Below are 19,352 nucleotides of genomic sequence, written 5' to 3'. Positions count from 1 at the left end.
TAGATGTTACCACACTTTGCTTTGCGATTGGGACTTTTTGATATTCTTGTAGTGTTTATCTCCACTTGTGATTGGCTTATTTTTCCTCAGATATGATGTACTCAGTCTGGTTACAGTCAGGTTGGGCAGACTGTCCTGCACATCTCTGCTTTGATGCACTGTAAGGTGATCTCATAGTTTTACTCATGTATGGAATTTAAATACAGAGTAAAATAAAAAGTAAATTCATGTGTTTATTTTACTATGGAACTTATTTTTTCTCACAAGTTCTAGGCAGATGCCTCACAAGAGATCCCCATAAATTGACAACTGATTTTATTATTCCTATTTTATAGACACAGAAACTTACAATTGAAGAGGTTGAAACTTGCCTAGGAGTGCATAGACTGTGTCTAAGCTTCCTTATCTAGAAAAGATTTTTAAATTCTATAGTTCTTTATTGGGGCAAAGTACATATAATATAAAATTCACTACTTCATCCATTTGCGTAATTATAAACAGACATTTTAGCTAATAAGTATGTCCCTGAAATGTAAACAATGAAGAATAATTATATTAGAAAATAGACATTTCAAGTAAGAGCAAATTTAAGTTAATGGAGTGCTACATACTGTGCTTGATCAGAGTGCTCTAAGCTGTGTGCCTCATCGTTACATACAAGACTTTGTGTTCACCTCAAACTCAAGACTTACAGCTAGGCAACTTTGAGGTCTTAGTTATAAAAAGCATTGTTAGTTTTGTCCAGTTTTTGTCGCCTACCGAGTTCTTTTCTCAGTTTTTAATTTGGCATCGGTTGTTTTAACTGTCATCTGCTTTACTTTACGTATGTCTTTGTTTTCATCTAAGTCTTCATGAGGGAAAAAAAAAATCTGTGGAGTAGGAGCGGGCCCAAATCATTTCTGTTTATATAAAGCAGAGAAACACCATTTGGAATTGGTTGGTTATTCTGTGAATCCACTTTGCATCCATCTGTGACTTTTTCCCTTGGCTACTGCTGTGTCTGTGGCTTTCCCTTTCTGATATTAGCAAAGAAAAGGGAATGCTAAATTTGGCATGTGTTGGCGATCATTGCTTTGCTTTCTGCTGGTTCACAAAGCACATGCCTGATGATTAATGCTAGAAGTTTGCTTTACTCTTGTTTCCAGGATCGACTTTTTCAGAAGAATTTTTTCAAAGATTGGGTTGATTAGCCATCTCTAGTCCTTAAGCACTTTTGCTTTTTTTTTTTTTTTTTTTTTGTGACCCTGTTTTACTTACTACAACTGCAAGTTGCTTCACTTCCTTGGTAGGTTACCATGTCTATTCTGGTTGGTTATATTATCATATAGTGGTTAGAAGCACACACAAAAATTTTAAAACTTTTTTAATCCTCACCCGAGGATATTTTTCCATTGATTTTTTTTCTTTTAGATAGAGTAAAAGGGAAGGAGAGAGAGAGAGACAGAGAGAGAGAGAGAGAAACATCAATGTGAGAGAGACACATTAATTGGTTGCCTCCCACACACCTGTAACCAATGTATGCACCCTTGACTGGGAATTGAACCTATGACTCTTTGGTCTTTGGGCCTGTACTCTAATTGCTGAGCCAAACTGGCCAGGGCAGAAACACAAATATTTACGTGTTGTATTGTTCTTCTTCATAAAGAAGTGAAGTAAGCCCTGGCTGGTGTTGCTAAGTGGTTAGAGCATCTGCCTGTGTACTGAAGAGTTGTGGGCTCGATTTGTTGTCAAGGGCATGTACCTGTTGCAGGTTAATCCCTTGCCCTGGTTGGGATGCATGCGGGAGGCAACCAATCAATGTGCCTTTCTCACATCGATGTTTCTCTCTCTCTCATCCCCCTCCCTTTCTTTTTTGATGGAAAAAATATCCTCGTGTGCGAATGAACACAAAAAAATAAGTGAGCTGAAATGGGAACTTGTTCTCCTGTTATCTACTAATCCTGCCGTAATCACTCATGTGTTCAGTATCTGCTTTTTATGTGGTGAGCATCTACTATGTGCAAGGTACTAAGTGTGGTTCCAGAAGCTGGTTTCGTCTTTCCTTGAGAGCCCTTTGGTCACCAGCACTTTTCACAAGCCTCCTTTCATTTCCAGTCTTAACACTTATCACACAGCTCTTCGCGTTCCGGCTCACTCTTTTCTTTGTCCTGGTGGAATGCTCCCGCCACATCTTTTGTGTCTGCTCAGTAAGGTTTGGTTTCACCAGAGTTCCCTGTGTAGTAATCTGTGGTCTTTCGGTGCTTTTTTTTATAAAACCATGACACTTAATGACCTTGTCTTTGGTTTCTTGAACACCTCCCATCTCTCTTGAGTCATCTTCCTTTTCATAGTTTTTGATCACAAGCCTGCTCTTAGAGAGAGAGAGAGAGAGAGAAAGAGAGAGAGTGTGTGTGTGTGTGTGTGTGTGTGTGTGTGTGTGTGTGTTTGCTTGTTGAGCCTGCTTTTGTGGTGGTTTGTGGTCAGTGAATGATGAAGTCCAGGGTTTCCTCCCTGAGCTGTTCTGTGCTTTCGGGTGAGGACAACTTCCTCAGCTTCACACTTCCTATTCTTTACCATCCAGTTCTTTCTCGTTGGTCAGTTTTAAACCTAAAATAGCACCCTATAGATATTCCCATCTTCCTTGGAAAATCTAAAATAGCTGCAGGAAAAGACATTTATCAGCACAGGGGATGAGCTTTCTAAAGGGGGCTCGAATGAGAGGCACAGTGTTAAGGGCCACTTCCTGGGTGCACTTCTATTTCCCCATCTGTAAAATGGGGGTAGAATGGAATGATTATCACAGGGCTGTTGTAGGGAGTGAGTAATGTGTGCCGGTCGCAGCGTGCGTTCAGTAAATTATCACTGCCATTACTGTTATTGCTATGAATCACTACCACCACTAAACCTTACGTCTTCTCCAGTTTTCTCAGCGAAACCACGGAAGCATCTTCCAGAGTCTAGAGCATACCTTGGACTGAGTGTGTAGCACAATTTTACTTCTGTTTTCTTTTCAGCTTAGTTCAGATCTTTTTCAGCATTTCCATCCTTGTTGTCCTAGATGCTAGAGAGTTGTATGGAAACTTAATAATCAGTGCTACTTCCTTGACACCACCTTATCATATCCATTTTTTTCCTACAGTATACCTTTTTTCTTTCATCCTCACCTGAGGATATTTTTTCCATTGATTTTTACAGAGTGGAAGAGAGGGTGGTGGTGGGGGCGGGGGCGGAAGAAACGTTGATGTGAGAGAGAGACATTGATTGGTTACCTCCCACACATGCCCCAGCGAGTGCCAGGGGTCAAGTCTGCAGCCTAGGTACGTGCCCTTGACTGGAAATTGGACCCATGACCCTTTGGTGCATAGGCTGACACTCTAACCACTGAATCACACGGGCCAGGCCTACAGTATACTTTTACTGCAAGCATGAATCTGCTTTCTATGACCTCCTCCCGGAAGATCATGACTTGCTGAGACGAAGCATTCAAAGTTGCTGCCTTGAAGAGAAAATGTTCCCATGGTGATGGTGGAAATTAAATCTGTTTAGTAGCATGATGATGTTTTTACATGGAGAATGCTTTCTGGGAGTGAAAAAGACCGGATCCCCTCGTACGTGCACTAACCCCGTTATGCAGCCTTCTGTGGGTGCTGACATAACCATGTTAGACTACATAACCTAGAAGTTGTTTCCAAGTTTGAAATGCTGTGGCCCTCCTCAGCTACCTTGAGAGCAGCCCCTCTGCCGATGGCCACCTCTGTCTGAGTGCATTTCCTGTAGCAGATGTTAATTCTGATCCATGTAATTTAATTGCATTTTAACTATCTTCAGAAGACCTTTTTCTTTGAGATAACAGAAAACAAATTAACGTTGGCATAATTAAAAATGCAGTGGGTCATAAAAATTAAACAGTTTGATTTATTTCAGCTGATAATTAAATTAGCTTGGGGGCATTGTGTTCCCCATAATAATAAAAATTCATGTGATGTCTTTTTCGGGCACAGCCTCACCGTGGTAGAGGATGGCAGAGAAGCCACGCGTATGAGTTGAGAGAATACACTACAGAATGAGAAACAGACTCCACACAAGTGGTGCTGATAGTTCCAGGTGGGCAAACCCAGGGTCCTGACTTCAGTTTTTGAAAACTGAAAAGTCACTGGTGTCAGATACGGTCTTTAGGTCTCATGGCCGTTTTACTATTTTTTTTTAGAATGTTTCTACTTCCCAATAATTGTCAGAATACAGAAGTAGAAAAGAATTTAAATAGCATTGCCTGCCTTGCAAAAATTGCAAGAACATGCAGAGCCTTAAGATCGCACAGTCACGGGGCTTTGCTTCAGTAATCCATTGTCATTGTCATAAGTACACTGCAGGGCAGGTCTGTGAATTTGTCCGTCTCTGACATGTGTATATTACAACTAATCACTTTTAAAAAGTTTTTTTTTTTTTATTGATTTTTTTTAGAGAGAGTGGAAGGGTGAGGCAGAGAGAGGGAGAGAGAGACATCAACGTGAGAACACACATCCATCGGCTGCCTCCTGCACCCTCGAGCCCATACCAGGATCGAACTGGAAACCTTTTAGTGCGAGGGACAAGGTGCAGCCAACTGAGCCACACCATCCAGGACACAATAATCCCTTTTAAATTGTGTTCATAGTAAAGTGTTTGGGGCACTGTTAGTTGGGGGCTGATGTACACAGACACCTGGTCTCTCTTTCTCTAGATTTCTGAACTTTTTTCCGTCTCAAAGCAATGCGAAGCTTTCAGTACTGCCAATGCAGGAGACAATAGTTGAATATGCATTCGTTCTTTTTTAGCCAACTTTGGAATAGAAACTTGGAGGGGGAAGAAACTAGACTTTAAATGTTTTGGATAAGTGCACATTTTATTTCCACAATTACTGTGTTTCCTAGGCCAAAAGGCAGGAGGTAGAATTGAATTCACCGTACTAGTAATAAAAAAGTGTTTTGAAAATCCCCATTAACCCAGTGGGGCTCCCCTTCCCCTCAGCCTCCTCCCAGATGGTTGGTGTGGAGGTGAGAGTTGGGGTACCGCTCTGCCCTTGCTCATGCTCCGTGATTTGGCCACCACTGGTGTCCACCAGTCTGTTCCCCTTTGGCTTGGGCTCTGTGCAGTGCTGTGAGCTGCCAGTGTGTGGTGGCCCTTCAGCATTTTTTCCTTTTCGACTAATCTGGCCTGTAGGCCCCTGTTGTGGAACACTATTTTACTTGAGGTAGGTAAAGCAGAATTGTGCTATTAATGGCATATTAGAATTATAATAATTAAATAAAACAACTCTATTAGCTTCCATTGACTGTTACTTATAGCTGCTCTTCTAGGAGCAGGGTTGAAGGGGAATATGAAGGACAGGTGCCTTTCGAGTGTGACCTGGCCAGACTTGTGTGTCTGGACTCACGTTCCATTGGGGGAAGCTCTTCTCCAGGACACTCCAAGGTGTCCTAAAAATAACCTTTCTGGGTCGTCGTTTCTGCTCTCTGGAAAGATCTGAGTGAGAGGCGGAACCATATGGAAACTTGCCGTTTATGTTCATGTGGAAAATAATGCAGTAATTAATAAATAATAATACAAGAATAAACTTTCACGTACAACTGTAAACCTACGTTTGCCCCACCCTGTATGTTGGTTCAGAGAAAAAGGGGCTATTCTGCCCCTGAAACAACATAATTTTTCACGTGATATGTTCCCTTGAAGCTCATATTATATGACAGAAACATGGGGCCTATTATTGTATAGAAAATGGAAGACTGAACAAAATTTGTAAACATTTGAATGGAGAGACAGACAGTCATCTGGGCCCCAATCCCTTGCATGCCTCATGAATCTAGCCATTGAGGTGTCTGACAAAACTATTATTTATGGTCTGTGAAAAAGTTTCTGCCTTTGGATTTTTCAAGTATGTGGTCTTTTACAAGTTGTCTCGAAGTGACATATTGGTCAGGTGGCAGAAGATCCTAGTTGGCAGCCAGTCTGACTTTTGACTAAGCTGTGCCAGACACTGTTAGGTCCCTAAATTACTTGATTCTTCCTTGCTCTTTAATGTCTCTCTAAACTGCAGAGGAAACCTCACGACCTTTTCTCAGTGCCTGAAAGGACAAAATCTTTTGTGAATTTTTTTCTTTAATTTATTTTTCTTTATTGATTTTAGAGAGAGAGAGAAGGGAGAGGGAGAGAAAGAAAAACATCGATGACAGAGCATCAATTGCCCGCCTTCTGCATGCCCCCCACTGGGGATTTGGCCCACAACCTGGGCATGTGCCCTGACCAGGAATTGAACCGGCGTCCTCTTGGTGTATGGGTCGATACTCAGCCACTGAGCCACACCACCTGGGTGTGAATTTTTATTTTCTTTTGCTTTGGTAAGTTCTTGATGTCCAATTTCCTCCAAGATAGTACCCAAATTAATAATAGAAGGGACTTGAGATTTTTACCTACTTTGAGTGCGGAAAGATGAGAACTGTTCTAAGAGCTGCACGTTTTGGTTCATGGGAACACTGCTTATCTGTTTATAAGGGCAGTGGTGGCCTATTCCGTTCGCACCTGCTCTGAGGAATGTGACGGGCTGAGTGACCATATAGGTTTGGATCCATCGTGAAGAAATCACTGCCCGTGATCGTACTAAACTTCCATAATTGTTAGCTTGTACAAGAGAAGAACTGAAGGGGGAGAAAGCCTGGAGTTTGAGAGACAGACCATCACCTTCCTTTTCTTTACACTTTAGAAGTTCACCTGGACCCCTACCGAACGTGGTGTCCCGTCGCAGACTGCCAGACAGTGTGCCCCGTTGCCTCGGGCGACCCAGGACAGCCCGTGCTGGTGGAGTGCCCTTCTTGCCACCTGAAGTTCTGCTCGTGCTGCAAGGACGCGTGGCATGCCGAGGCCTCCTGCAGAGACAGCCAGCCTATCGCCGTGCCAACGGAGCACGGGTAAGAGAACAGATGTGGTATTTGGGATTATTCACTGGTTTTCTCCGAAACATGAAATCTGTTGCTTGGAGGAGTCATCTTGTGATGGAATTTAGTGATTCATGATTTCCCTGCAGCACTTTATGGGAAGTGTTGCAAGTTAACAAAGAATAACCCGAGCAAGCATTGCTAGAGGGATTTTGGTTATTTCCCTCAGAGAATCTTTCAGAGATTGCTGAAATTAGTTGGTGTGAGTTTCGGTTTTTCTTTCGTTAGAGAGTCACATGGCCCACTGGTTCCCGGTTGGAAGTCATCGCTCATCCACAGCCATTGGCTTGGGTACCATGCCCACCGACTATTGACATGCCTCATTCTTCCTGCTTGCAAAGTGTGCAGAAATTATTTTCTTAACCTAACTAAATTGCCAGCTCAGGAGGTGTGCCAATCATATCAGAGAGAATACAGCCGTAGAAACAACAGCCCTTCAGTGTAGTGTGGTGCTAAATTCATAGGTCCTAGAGGAAAAGCGCTTATCTCTCAGCACTTTATGCTTTGAGAAGATGGTGCCAAGGTTGAGATTTTGTTATGATGAGAAGCAATTAAATCTGTACCTTTCAGCAGGGAGGGTTTTTATGGCAGCAGCAGGGCCCAGAGTGAGAGACCTTTGTGTTTGATCCCTTGCTTTGCCCGAGGCCATGGCTGTTCTGCATCAGCGAGAACAGAAATACCAGTGTTGTAGTCCAGTTGGCATCGTCCCCCAGTGCCCTGAGTGTGTAGAACCATTCTTCAGGAACAGCAGAGCTCCCTGGCTACGATACTGTGCTCGAATCTCAGACCAAACACATCAGGAGGGAAAAAAATTCCAGTACACATGGCAGGCACGTGCCCTTTAAGCCCGTACCCCCTTCGTCTTCACTGCCGCCGCAGTGAGGTCCCCGGCTGTCACAGGACAGTGCAAAGATCCCACAGGGAGAAGGCCTGAGTTCTGACATTGTCCCTTGGCATCCATGTGACCTTATGCAAGTCAACAATTAAAATCATAATTGTCCCGCTGCTGTATAGGTTATTGTGAGTACCAAATTCTCTCATAGTTTCTTTACAACACGGTGAAGTGGATGTCTCTGTGCTGGGTGGAAGTTTTGATGAATGGTAGCTCAACCCAGTGCTATGGCTCACCTGGCCTTCCCTCCCACTTTCCCCATGGTTTATTGTCCCTCGAGGCTCTGGCCTTGTATTGGCCTATCTCTCTGTTTGGAGCAGGACTTTTCAATGACATTGGCATTTACTGTAAAGTATTGATTATTGACTCCCCACAGCCTCCATTTGTTTATTTGAACAGCTCATTTGGTGGGTTATCTATGCCCCGGCAGATCCTGAGCTAGTTTTTCTGCTGGGTAGAGACTTGCACTTTTTATTCAGACAGTGTGTGCTCAGGGAACGAAACGCTAATTTGGCAAAACAATGAACTAAATCAACTGTGGAAAATCCGATTATATAGTTCACTCAAAGCCAAAGATAAATAAATTAAGGTCTGTTTTGTCTTGAGTTATCTGAACAACTAATAATTTCTCTCTCTCCTATTTTCACACCCACCCTTTTCCCTGGGGGCGAATTAAGCACAGAAAACCGAAAGTTCACTACCTACCCAGCAGGAGCCCTAGGAATTCCATCGCTGACCTGAACGTTGAATCTAGAAGGGCACTATTTCACTATTAGTTATATTTAGCCCACTCTTATCACAACTCTGGTTAGTGTACAGCCTTGAGGTCCTTGCTTTAAAAAAAAAAAAAAAAACAGGCAGCGTTCTCCATCCCCACCCTACGATTTGTCACGCACTTTGTTTCTAGGGCCCTCTTTGGGGCAGATGCAGACGCCCCCATCAAGCAGTGCCCAGTTTGCCGGGTGTATATCGAACGCAATGAAGGCTGTGCCCAGATGATGTGCAAGAACTGCAAGCACACGTTTTGCTGGTACTGTCTCCAGAACCTGGACGTAAGTTCCGTGGGGAAGATTCTCCTGGGTTGTCTTTCTCTGTGCCATCCCTGTGTGGCAGCAGGGTCCTCTGCAAGCCTTTCTTTCAGAATATTGAACCACTTTTGCCCTGTGAAATAATTTATTTTTTGGAATGAAACTTCCTGAACCTGATACTTTGAACATCTGTAAAACCTCTCTCTTTGATTACCTTAGGCGTGTCACTCTAGCTTTAAAAGCTTTTGTTTTAGGGACATTTCCTGCGTTGGGGGCATTGTCTCAATCTGTCATGTAAACAGCTGTTCGTGTATTCATTGTATGTTGCTATTGTAACAAATTACCAAAAATGTTGGCTTAAAATGACACATATTTCTTTTTTTTTTTTTTTTTTTTTTTTTGTTATCCTCACCCGAGGATATTTTTCCATTTTTTGTACAGATAGAGTGGGAGGGAGAGAGAGGAAGGGAGAGAGAGAGAGAAACATCGATGTGAAGGGACACACCGAGTGGCTGCCACCCGCACGACCAACCAGGGCCGGGGACAAACTGCAACCGAAGTACGTGCCCTTAGCGGGAACCGAACCCGGGTCTCTCCGGACCGCAGGCCGACGCTCTAACCGCTGAGCCAAACTGGCCAGGGCGACACATATTTCTTATGTTCAGCTCTGTGCCTTAGAAGTCTGATGTGGGTCTCACTGGATTAAAATCAAGGTGTCCTTGTGGCTGCATTTTTCTTCTGCAGGCTCTAGGCGAGAATCCATTTCTTGGCCTTTTCCAGCCTCTCGAGGCTGCCTGCGTGCCTTAGCTTGTGGCCCCTTTCTCTTATCTTCAAAGGCAGCAACATCACGTGTGTCTGACCCTTCTTCATAGTCACAGCTTCCCTCTGACCACAGCTGGGAAAGCTTCTCTGCCGTGAAGGACCAGTGAGATTAGATTGGGCCCATCTGGAAAATACCGGATAATCTCCTCTATCTCAAGGTCTTAATTTAATCACACTGGCAAATCCCTTTTGCCCCGTACGGTAACATTTTCACAAGTTCTGTGGAAAAGCCATGGGCATCTTTAGGGGAGCAGTGATCCTGCCCACCACAAGTAGGTTGTTTTCCTCTTTTTGAACTTAAAGTAAAAAGCCATTCACATCAGTGGTGTCTCTCAAATAACTATCTCATCATTGGCATGACAGAGGTATTGCTACTGTTTTGTCAGACTTCCCTTCTGGAAAAAGAGGTCTGATCTTTTTCCTAACCATTCATGAAGCCTGTCTCCCCAAGTCCAGGTGTAGTTTCATTCAGTCCCGTGCTAAGGCTAATGGTAATCTCAGAGTTGAAAGGGGATGTGAAGGCCTGTTGAGAGTTCTACTGTTTTCAATTGCAGTTTTAAAGTTTGAGGCAGCCTAAGTTTATAAGTGGTTCTCTATTTTATCAGTTTGGACCTATGAAATATGTCTATACCAGGGAAAGCCCTCAGTCACAGGTGGCCATTCTGTTCCCAGCTGTCCATTTTAATGGCTCCATTTTTGCTTCCGTTCAATAGGCAAGTCTTGTTGTCATACCCAGTTGGGGAGTGAGTGTGCCGTTAACATGGGGTGTGTGCTGGCCACCACGTGCCTGTTTTGTTTTGTTTTTTTATCCTCACCTGAGGACATTTTTCCATTTTTTGTTCAGATAGAGTGGGAGGGAGGGAGAGGAAGAGAAAGAGAGAGAAACATCGACGTGAAAGGGACACATCGAGTGGCTGCCACCCGCACAACCCAACCAGGGCCGAGAACAAACTGCAACCGAGGCACGTGCCCTTAGCGGGAACCGAACCAGGGTCTCTCCGGACCACAGGCCAACGCTCCAACCGCTGAGCCAAACTGGCCAGGGCCGTGTGCCTGTTTTTTAACTGAAAATTTAGTAAGTTGTTTAGTATGGCATCTCTGAGTAAGAATCTTAATCAGTTTTATGTCAGTGTTGCAAGAAAAGGTATAAATTGAGGAGAAGAAAATTGACATGTTAGATTCTAGAACAGTGGTTCTCAACCTGTGGGTCGCGACCCTTTTGGGGGTCGAATGACCCTTTTACAGGGGTCACCTAAGACCATCTGAAAACACATATTTCCCATGGTCTTAGGAACCGAGACTCCGCTCCTCTGTCTGTCTCCAGACGGGTCCGCCCACGTACAACATGAGGAACTGTACTAAAGGGTCAGGCATTAGGAAGGTTGAGAACCGCTGCTCTAGAAGCTTAATAGCTCAGGTTGAGAGAAACGTTTTCATTGTCTCTTAAAAATTCTGTTATAACCCTTGAATTAAAATTATGTTTGATAGTTGAGACTGCTCCTAAATCCAAATGAAGTGATGTTCTTGATGAGGACTCGACAGCTTGCACACCCCTCACGCTTTACAGATGGAAGAAGCCTTTTGTTTGTTTTGTTTTCCTCTAGGTTTCACCAGAATATTAATTGTGTTCAGATCCACAAGCAGAGGTTCTCTCTAGGAAGCGGGACTGTAAGGGAATAAATGTGCACGCCAGACCTCTCCATCCTCCGGCCGAAATGTGTCTGTGGTCTGGAACTGCAAAGAACACACTGTCCTGTTACTTGCACTGTTCTGAGAGGAACTGGTACAGATGTCAGGGGGCCAGACACACAGCATCTTTTTCTGATCGTTGTTTTCTGAGACTTCGTTTTCTCAGTTTCAGCCAAGGACACTGGCTTGTTGGGGATGATGTTTTTCTGTAGACAAGTGTTCTGTGGCAGATGGTGGTGTTGATCCTTGTTCATAGGAACGTTTTGGAGCGGGGTCTAGGAGAAGAGTGATTGTCCAAAAGCCAGGCCCGAGACAGATACCAAACAGAGAGATTTTGAGCATTGCTTGGGCATCAAATGTGTTCCTGCCTTATCCTCATCCCTACTGTTTCAGAGAATGAGGCCGTCTTCCTTTTTTTCAATAAGCAATAATCAGGCCTGGGATAGACCTCACTGGCTACGATACTGCCCCTGCACAAAGCTAGGTATTCCTTTTTGGGGGAGGTTGGGTTTAAATGTTTATTAAACCAAGCTTTTAAGTGATATCCACTTACAGTGTGTAAATAAATACAGTCCACATGTAAGTCAAAGGTCTTAGATGAGAATTAGTGGGAAAATTAAAGAGCCCTCGGCATGCTGGTGCCTCCCCACTCATTGGGCTGACGCCAGAGCCCATGTTAGAGTTGAAGAGTTCAGGGACAAACCAGAAGGAGGTTAGCTCAGCTCCGCCTGCTGGATGGATTTCAAGACAGGTCATTTTTCTGTATTCTAGTAGATTGGGTTATAGCAAGACAATAGTGTAGTTTTTACATTCACAGATTGGCTGGAATTAGACAAATTAAGCATCTCTTCTGGATGTCACCTTCCCTATTACCATAATTAGTCAGAGATCACCGGCCACAGGTGGTTACAGAAATAGATAACTCATAGAGCAATAATATCTATAGTTAGCAGAGCACAAACTTATAAAATTTGACTTTTCCCATAATGCACAGATATCAGGGTATGTCCATGAGGTACAGTCCGCAGACTGGAGAGTGGTAAGGGAGCATCTGCAAAGAACAGACACTCGAGTACAGAACCCGGAGCAGGAAGCTGAAGACAGATGAGAGACACACAGACAGAATCCTAATTCTTTACCTCTGGTTATCCTCCTTAACAGACACCACAATTAGCTTACCGCCCTTCTTGTTCCTTAAAAAGCAACACTTTGTAACCTGTGTATAAACTTTAAAAAAGATTAATCATGAGACAAGCAAAAATTGATTAACTTAATAGCACTAAAATCAATGAAACTTAATAGCATTTTGTGTGCTTTCTTATACATTTCTGTGAATGGGGCTTACTTATAAGCACCGTTATAATGCCCCCAAAATGTTTTGATAGAGTTTTTCAAATTCCCACAAAAATCTATTTTACAATCATTTCAGATATAGAAGGAAAAAAGTCCCAAACAGGAAAGTAAAGAAAGGTCAAAATCTCACAAAGTGATTGAATACCCATGAATATGACATTTTTATGTTCCCTTAACACTTTATCAAGTGTTATATAAAGTAGTTGTAATGCTGTCCTGAAACCAGTCTCATTTAAGAAGGTACAGTTATTCCTATTCTAATTCTAGAATGAAAAGCACTTATCTCCTAGAGCGTGCGTTTCAGCAAGGTTGACATCTATTGGTTGCACTCACCGCCGCCCGCTGAAAGCTTCCCCAAAGCGTCCTGGCAGACGTGAACTGTAAAATTCGAGAACTAACACTACTACGTTCTGATTTCTCAGAGGTATGCTTGAGATGTTCTAGAGTCACTTCAGCCTAGAACAGTATCCCCTGGAAACTTTGCCAAGAAAAAAAAATCTCCATAATCTAAATGTGTTTGGGACTCGCTAGACTAAATAAACAGTTTCCACGGACATACTAACGTACATTCCACACCTTCAAGGAGCAGCTGTCCCCGAACTCCCTTGACCTTCTAGGGACCCAGAACCACCACTGGATCCCAGGATCCCGGTTTCCGGTGGAACACAGTTTGAGACATGGCATTCTAAAGTAAATTTTCTAAAGTAGTGGTTCTAAAATCGTAGTGAACAGAAGGAACCCATGGAAGGCATATTAAAGCATAGATACCACACACCCCACTTCAGAGGTCTGCAGTGGGACCTGGGAACTTGCATTTCTACGACACACCAAGTGAAGCCGATGGTGTGAGGACCACACTTTGAGTGGTGTCGTCTAGTCCATGTCCCACAAATTCCAGTTGCAGGAAGCCCTCCCAGGCCTCAGGGAAGGTTGCATATGGCATTTGCCACAACCAATTAACTGGTTAGATCAGCCCAGTGACATGTGAGAAGGTCCCGGGGCACCTTGGTGGGGTGGCGGAGCACTAGACTTGACTCTTGCCTCTGCCCTCCTCACCAGGTAATGACTGCACCTTAAACGAGGAATAATAGCAGCCGCCTCTCAGGGGATCTGTGAAGCTTAAAGGAAACTATCTCACAGAAAGCATCAGACAAGTGTTATTAATCAGAAGACTGTGTCAGTCCCAGCAGGAAAATCCCAGATGAGTTTTCTGTCTTCTGCCACTACTGAGCCTTTATGAAAGCAACATTCCAGCAGCGAATGAAGAGAAAAGAGGCTAAAAACAAAGAAACCTGCAATGAGAGGAGAATATACAGTGGATTACTTAATCTAAAATATCTAATTGTTGCCCTAGCCAGTGTGGCTCAGTGTTTGGAGTGTTGGCCCGCACACCACGGGGTCATGGGTTCAATTCCTAGTTAAGGGCATCTACTTGGGTTGCAGGTTCAATCCCCGGCCCCAGTGGGGGTCATGCGGGAGGCAACCAATCCATGTGTCTCTCTCACATTGATATTTCTCTCTCTCCCACTCTCTCCCTCCCTTCCACTCTCTCTAAAAAAATCAATGGAAAAATATCCTCAGATGAGGATTAACAACAAAAATACCTAATGAATTGTTTAAGAAAAGATCAACTCACAAAGTCCTTAAGGCTTTGAGAGAGTGTTTAAAAGTTCTAGTGTGTTGATCTTTGAACACACTCGCTCTTCTGTTCTGCCATGTTGTTAATGCTGGTTAAATTTTAACATCAAGAGAATGTGGGAAAAAATTGCTTCACTCAGATACATATTAATTAGATCTAAAACATTTAGCTGAGACAGTTCCAGTCTTGCAAGCTACCAAGGTGGGAGGATGAGATTTTTTTTTTTTTTTTAGTCCTCACCTGAGGATACTTTTCCATTCATCTTCAGACAGAGTGGGAGGAAGGGAGGGGGGTAGAGAGAGAGAGAGAGAGAGAGAAACATTGATGTTTGAGAGACACATCAGTTGGTTGCCTCCCTCACGAACCCTACCAGGGCCGGGACTGAACTGCAACTGAGGTACGCGCCCTTGACTGGAATCAAACAGGCCAGGACAGATGAGGTATTCTTAAACTTCTGCTGTCCACTCTCTAGTCGCTCATTTATCCATGCATTCAACTGTGTCCCATTTAAAATGAATAGCACGTGTCTCCAGCCTGCATCTTTTCCTTACAGCTGTTCTGTTTCTCTTGTCCCTTCAGCAGCCAGGCCTCAATACAGCATAATCACCTCGAGCTGTTGACACTTACCTCCAGTCATTGGCGTGCCCGGATGGCCGCTCAGTCACACCCTGACTATACTCTTCCAAGGCTTCGAGCGACTGCTTTTGGATCAAATAAATCCGAGGGACACTTCAGCCCTCGTCTTACCTAGATTCTCTGCGGCCTTGGGCATCTTGACCACCTCCCTTCAGAGATTCCGCCTCTTCAGGCTTCCCTTCTGTTTCTTTTCCAAGCTCTTCCTTTACCCATTTTTACGTGTTTATGTTCAACGGCTTGTTTGCCTCTCAGTCTATACTCTCCCTGGGTAACCTCATTTATTTCTGTGGTTTCTTGTCCCCTGTGCCCCTGGATTCCCGTCTGTTTTCCCAAATCCACATCTGTGTAACCAGCTGCCTATGAAACAGTACTGCCTGGAAGTCTCAAGTGTTTCTCGAGTTCAACATGTCCACACTGTGGTCGTCACCTGCCAACACAGTCCATCTCTCTGTTGTTTCTCTCAGCAAAGCCACCACCTTCTACCCAGTGATTTCCCCCTCATCTGCCATTTCTCCCTGTTTCCCCCTCTGGTTAGTTACCGTCTTAATATCTCACGATTGTATTTTCCTCCTCTCCATCTCAACCGCTGGCATTTCATCACCTTGCCTACTGCAGCCACCTTCTGGCTGCCTCGCTCCCGGCTCTCCGTCCACCACACACCTCCGGCAGAGCTGCCTTTGGATCATGGGTCAGCCCGTTGATCTCTTTTAGACTCAATCAAGACTCTCACTGATGAGGATGTGTTTGCACCTGGTGATATATGCAACCACGGTGCTATTGTTGAAAGATCACGGGTTTGGGATTCCGGGAGGCCGTTGTTAATATCACCAGAAAGAGCCTTTGCTTTCCTCTGAGGTGATCTGATGTGGTTAGTATCCCTCCCTCAATTCAAAATCACATGTTCACCAAAACCTTTCTCTTTGTTTTTCAGAACGACATTTTCCTCAGACATTACGACAAAGGGCCATGTAGGAACAAGCTCGGCCATTCAAGGGCCTCAGTGATATGGAACCGGACACAGGTACCCTGACCTTAAAAGGGGCATGAGATAAACCAGACTCACGATGGCTGGAGAAGGCTACCCATTCATCGTCCCCTCTTCACTCCTGCTTACCCAGTCCAGCCTGGGAGGTTCTGGGGCGGGGCCAGTAGTGTAGCAATTGCCTGAAGTTAATTCATGAGCACAGCTCTCTTGAGGAGAGGTGGAGAGGCCGGGCACCAAAGTAGGCAAGTAATTAACAGTGACTTGCAGATGAAGGCAGGTGTTCTCTCCTCCTGAAAAAAAAACAAACCAGTGGAATGACTTTCCTGAAGCTTTCCCCACACCCTGCTGTGAAAGACAGTGCTCTGACCCCCGGTGAGCCAGGCTCCCTCTGCGCATGCCCTGTGGGTTCCGTGGCAGGTTCAAAGGGAGCCCTGGTTTATTTTTAATAGTGTTTCATATTTATTAAAGGCTGTGTTCCTTTTGAAGGAGGCTGTGTTAATAGCCTAGTAATCATTATTAACATCCCTATGAGACTGTTGAGGAAACTCAGGTGGAGAGAGAGCCAACACCAACATTTCATGATTATGCTGAGCTGGTGCCAGAGCCCGAGTTTGCGTTTGGCTTGTTCTGCTCACCTTTGGTTTAGCCTCTGGTATCTCCCTGGTTTATGCCGTTCAGACCATTGCTGGGCACTGGATAAAAGGTCCCATAATTGTGACTGTTTTGTGTGTCTGAGACGGTGCTGCTATAACAGGTTACCATAGGTGGGTGGCAAAACAACAGACATTTATTTCTCACGGTTCTGGAGACTAGAAGTTCAAGGTCAGGGTGCCAGCAGGGCCGGGGTGGGTTCAGGTGAGGACTCTTGTTGGGTCACAGATGGCTGTCTTCTCGTTGTGTTCGCACCTGGCAGAGGGTGAAGAGAGCGGAAGCAAGCTCTCTGGGGTCTCTTCTGATAAGGGCACTAATCCCTTCATGGGCGCTCCACCCTCACGTCCTAATTCCCTCCCAAGGAACCCCATTTCCAGACATCATCATATTGAGGATTAGGGTTTCAACATGAATTTTGCGTCCATAGCTGATGGCAGAGTACACATATAGGAAGATTTAACTGCTAAAATCATCTTGTTTCTGTTTTCTAAATTTCCAGGTGGTTGGGATTCTTGTGGGGTTGGGCATCATTGCCTTGGTGACTTCACCCTTGCTGCTTCTGGCTTCCCCGTGTATCATCTGCTGTGTCTGCAAGTCCTGTCGGGGCAAGAAGAAAAAGCACGACCCGTCCACAACCTAAAGATCCCTGCTTGTGTCTGCGTGCCACACACACGAGACAGCACAGCGACAAAGCCCACTTAGTGAACTCGCCTCCTTTTTCTTGCCAAATTTTGGAAGTGCCTCTGTGTCCAGACTTTGAACTTGCCTGCCCGCCTGTGGCATCAGCAAAGGCCAAGCACTGGTGTGTGTACTCCTGAGTAAAGAGCATCGGGTTCTGCAGTCCAGCCTGTGTCTGTGGAGCACATCAGAAGCTTCGGGTTCTTGGGAAGGAACTAACCCAGCCGTATCATCTGCAGGATCCCACGGGACTGTTCAACTTCCAGCCACATTCAAGGAGCCTGAGTGGACATTCAGTATAATAAAGGTGTTGTCATGGTTGGCAACACGCATGATAATTGAGAAGCAGGGTCTGTGCTGTGTTGATTTGGCTACCATGGGAGAGGTGGGGGAAACCCCGTGGATAAGGCTATTTCAGGGAGCATTCTTGTCAGACTGATAAAGCAGGCTGCTTATCTCGGGAGTCGATATGGTGGCTCCACCTCTGCCAGCTACTGGGTGTGCTTGCCCAGCGTTCCCACGGGGACCGGGCAGAGGCACAATAGGTTTCTCCTCGTGTGATCTCAGCTTCAAGCAGGAGAAACTGCTGTGCAGAGGAAGTTGTCCCTTCCCAGTAAAAGGGTTTCAACATATAAAACAATATGGTCTAATTTAGTCTCTCTGCCTTGGCAAGTGTAACTTTTTTAAGCTGATAAACTCTTCTCGTGCAGCCAATAGCTGCTGTCGGCAAACTTGTTTTACATGAAGTATTTGGGTGGAGCGGCAGAGGTTCAGACCTTCGTCATAGATAGCAGGGCCCCTTCTTGAGCTCTGTTCATACACCCCCAAGATTTAGAATTAGACCTAAAAGTACACGTGAAGAGTGAGTATTGAAGTCCATATGTACATCTAGAACCCATGTATCTCGCTGCCTACCTAGAAATACTATCCACTGGGCATGCCTGGATAGACACACAAAATAACAGTGTATTACACACACTAGTGCAACACACAAAAGAAATGTCTATGTAAAAGCCATTCTCTATTTCCTCCTGTGACTAATCTTGTTTATTATAAATCAACCTAAACATTTTTTTGCATATTGTATATATAAATTTTGGTTGCAAGTTCTTAACTTACGCAAGTATAGACTCATAAACATAACTCTTTTAAAACAATACTTAGTAAGACATCATGCCATCTCAGTTTGTAAAAGTACTGATCGATAATCATGTTATTTATGTTTTTTTGTTGTTGTTTTAGCGAGAGGAAGGGAGAGAGAGTGAGAGAAACATTGAAATGAGAGAGAAACATCAATCAGTTGCCTCTTGTATAAGTCCCAACTGGGGGCCAAACCCACAACCTCGGTATGTGCTCTGAGCAGCACTCGAACCTGAGACCTCATGGTGTACGGGACAGCGCTCCAACCAGCTGAGCCACTCGGCCAGGTTATTTCCATATTTTCAAACAGAGTTCAGAGCAGCTGTCTTCTCAGCAGTTCAGTATCTGTCAGGGCAGCCAGAATACTTTTCTGCATGTACAAGGCACTGATGGAACAAAATTACATAAGAAATAAAATGAACCCTGGCCGGTTCTGCTCAGCCGTTAGAGCATTGACCTGTGGACCAAAGGGTCACAGGTTCTATTCCAGTCAAAGGCATGCACCTGAGTTGTGGGTTTGATTCCCAACCCCAGTGGGGGTCGTGCAGGAGACATCCAATCAATGTGTCTCTCTCACATATCCATGTCCCCCCCACCCCGTCTCTCCCTCCCTCCCTTCTACTCTCTCTAAAAATCAATGGAAAAATATTCTTGGGTATGGATTAATAAAAAAAGAAGAAGAAAATGACTTATTTTTCCCATTATACCATTAGAGTCTGAATACACGGGTTTTGAAAAGAAACTTGTTTCTCCAATGACAGGATGACAGAACCGCTGTGAGCAGAGTGGCCCGGTGCCTCCTGAGCACTGTATGAAATGTGTGTGGCGCCGGGTTGCCACATCAGGAGCTGTCAGGACCCGGATATGTTCTAAGTACCTGGGTAACTAGATT

General features: G+C 44.5%; 1 protein-coding gene and 1 pseudogene across 12 annotated transcripts in view; one reads left to right on the top strand and one right to left on the bottom strand.

The window, feature by feature from the left end:
* RNF144B (ring finger protein 144B) overlaps positions 1–18,958 on the top strand; it is a 151,505-nt gene extending 132,547 nt beyond the window's left edge. For all 12 annotated transcript variants that reach the window (XM_036255233.1, XM_036255231.1, XM_036255222.1 and 9 more), the window contains 4 exons: positions 6,716–6,920; positions 8,747–8,891; positions 15,938–16,027; positions 17,142–18,958. In XM_036255233.1, the coding sequence (XP_036111126.1) occupies positions 6,716–6,920; positions 8,747–8,891; positions 15,938–16,027; positions 17,142–17,282 (581 nt within the window). In that variant the 3' untranslated portion in view covers positions 17,283–18,958. The remainder of the gene's footprint in view (positions 1–6,715; positions 6,921–8,746; positions 8,892–15,937; positions 16,028–17,141) is intronic.
* On the bottom strand, positions 11,728–11,860 carry LOC118627468 (annotated as a pseudogene).
* Positions 18,959–19,352: the final 394 nt, after the last annotated feature.

The sequence above is a fragment of the Molossus molossus genome, unplaced genomic scaffold (genome assembly GCF_014108415.1).
Source record: "Molossus molossus isolate mMolMol1 unplaced genomic scaffold, mMolMol1.p scaffold_m16_p_12, whole genome shotgun sequence".
NCBI classification, from domain to species: domain Eukaryota; kingdom Metazoa; phylum Chordata; class Mammalia; order Chiroptera; family Molossidae; genus Molossus; species Molossus molossus.
The sequence above is the reverse complement of the archived record's forward strand: the minus strand, read 5'-3'. Positions and strand labels throughout refer to the sequence as shown.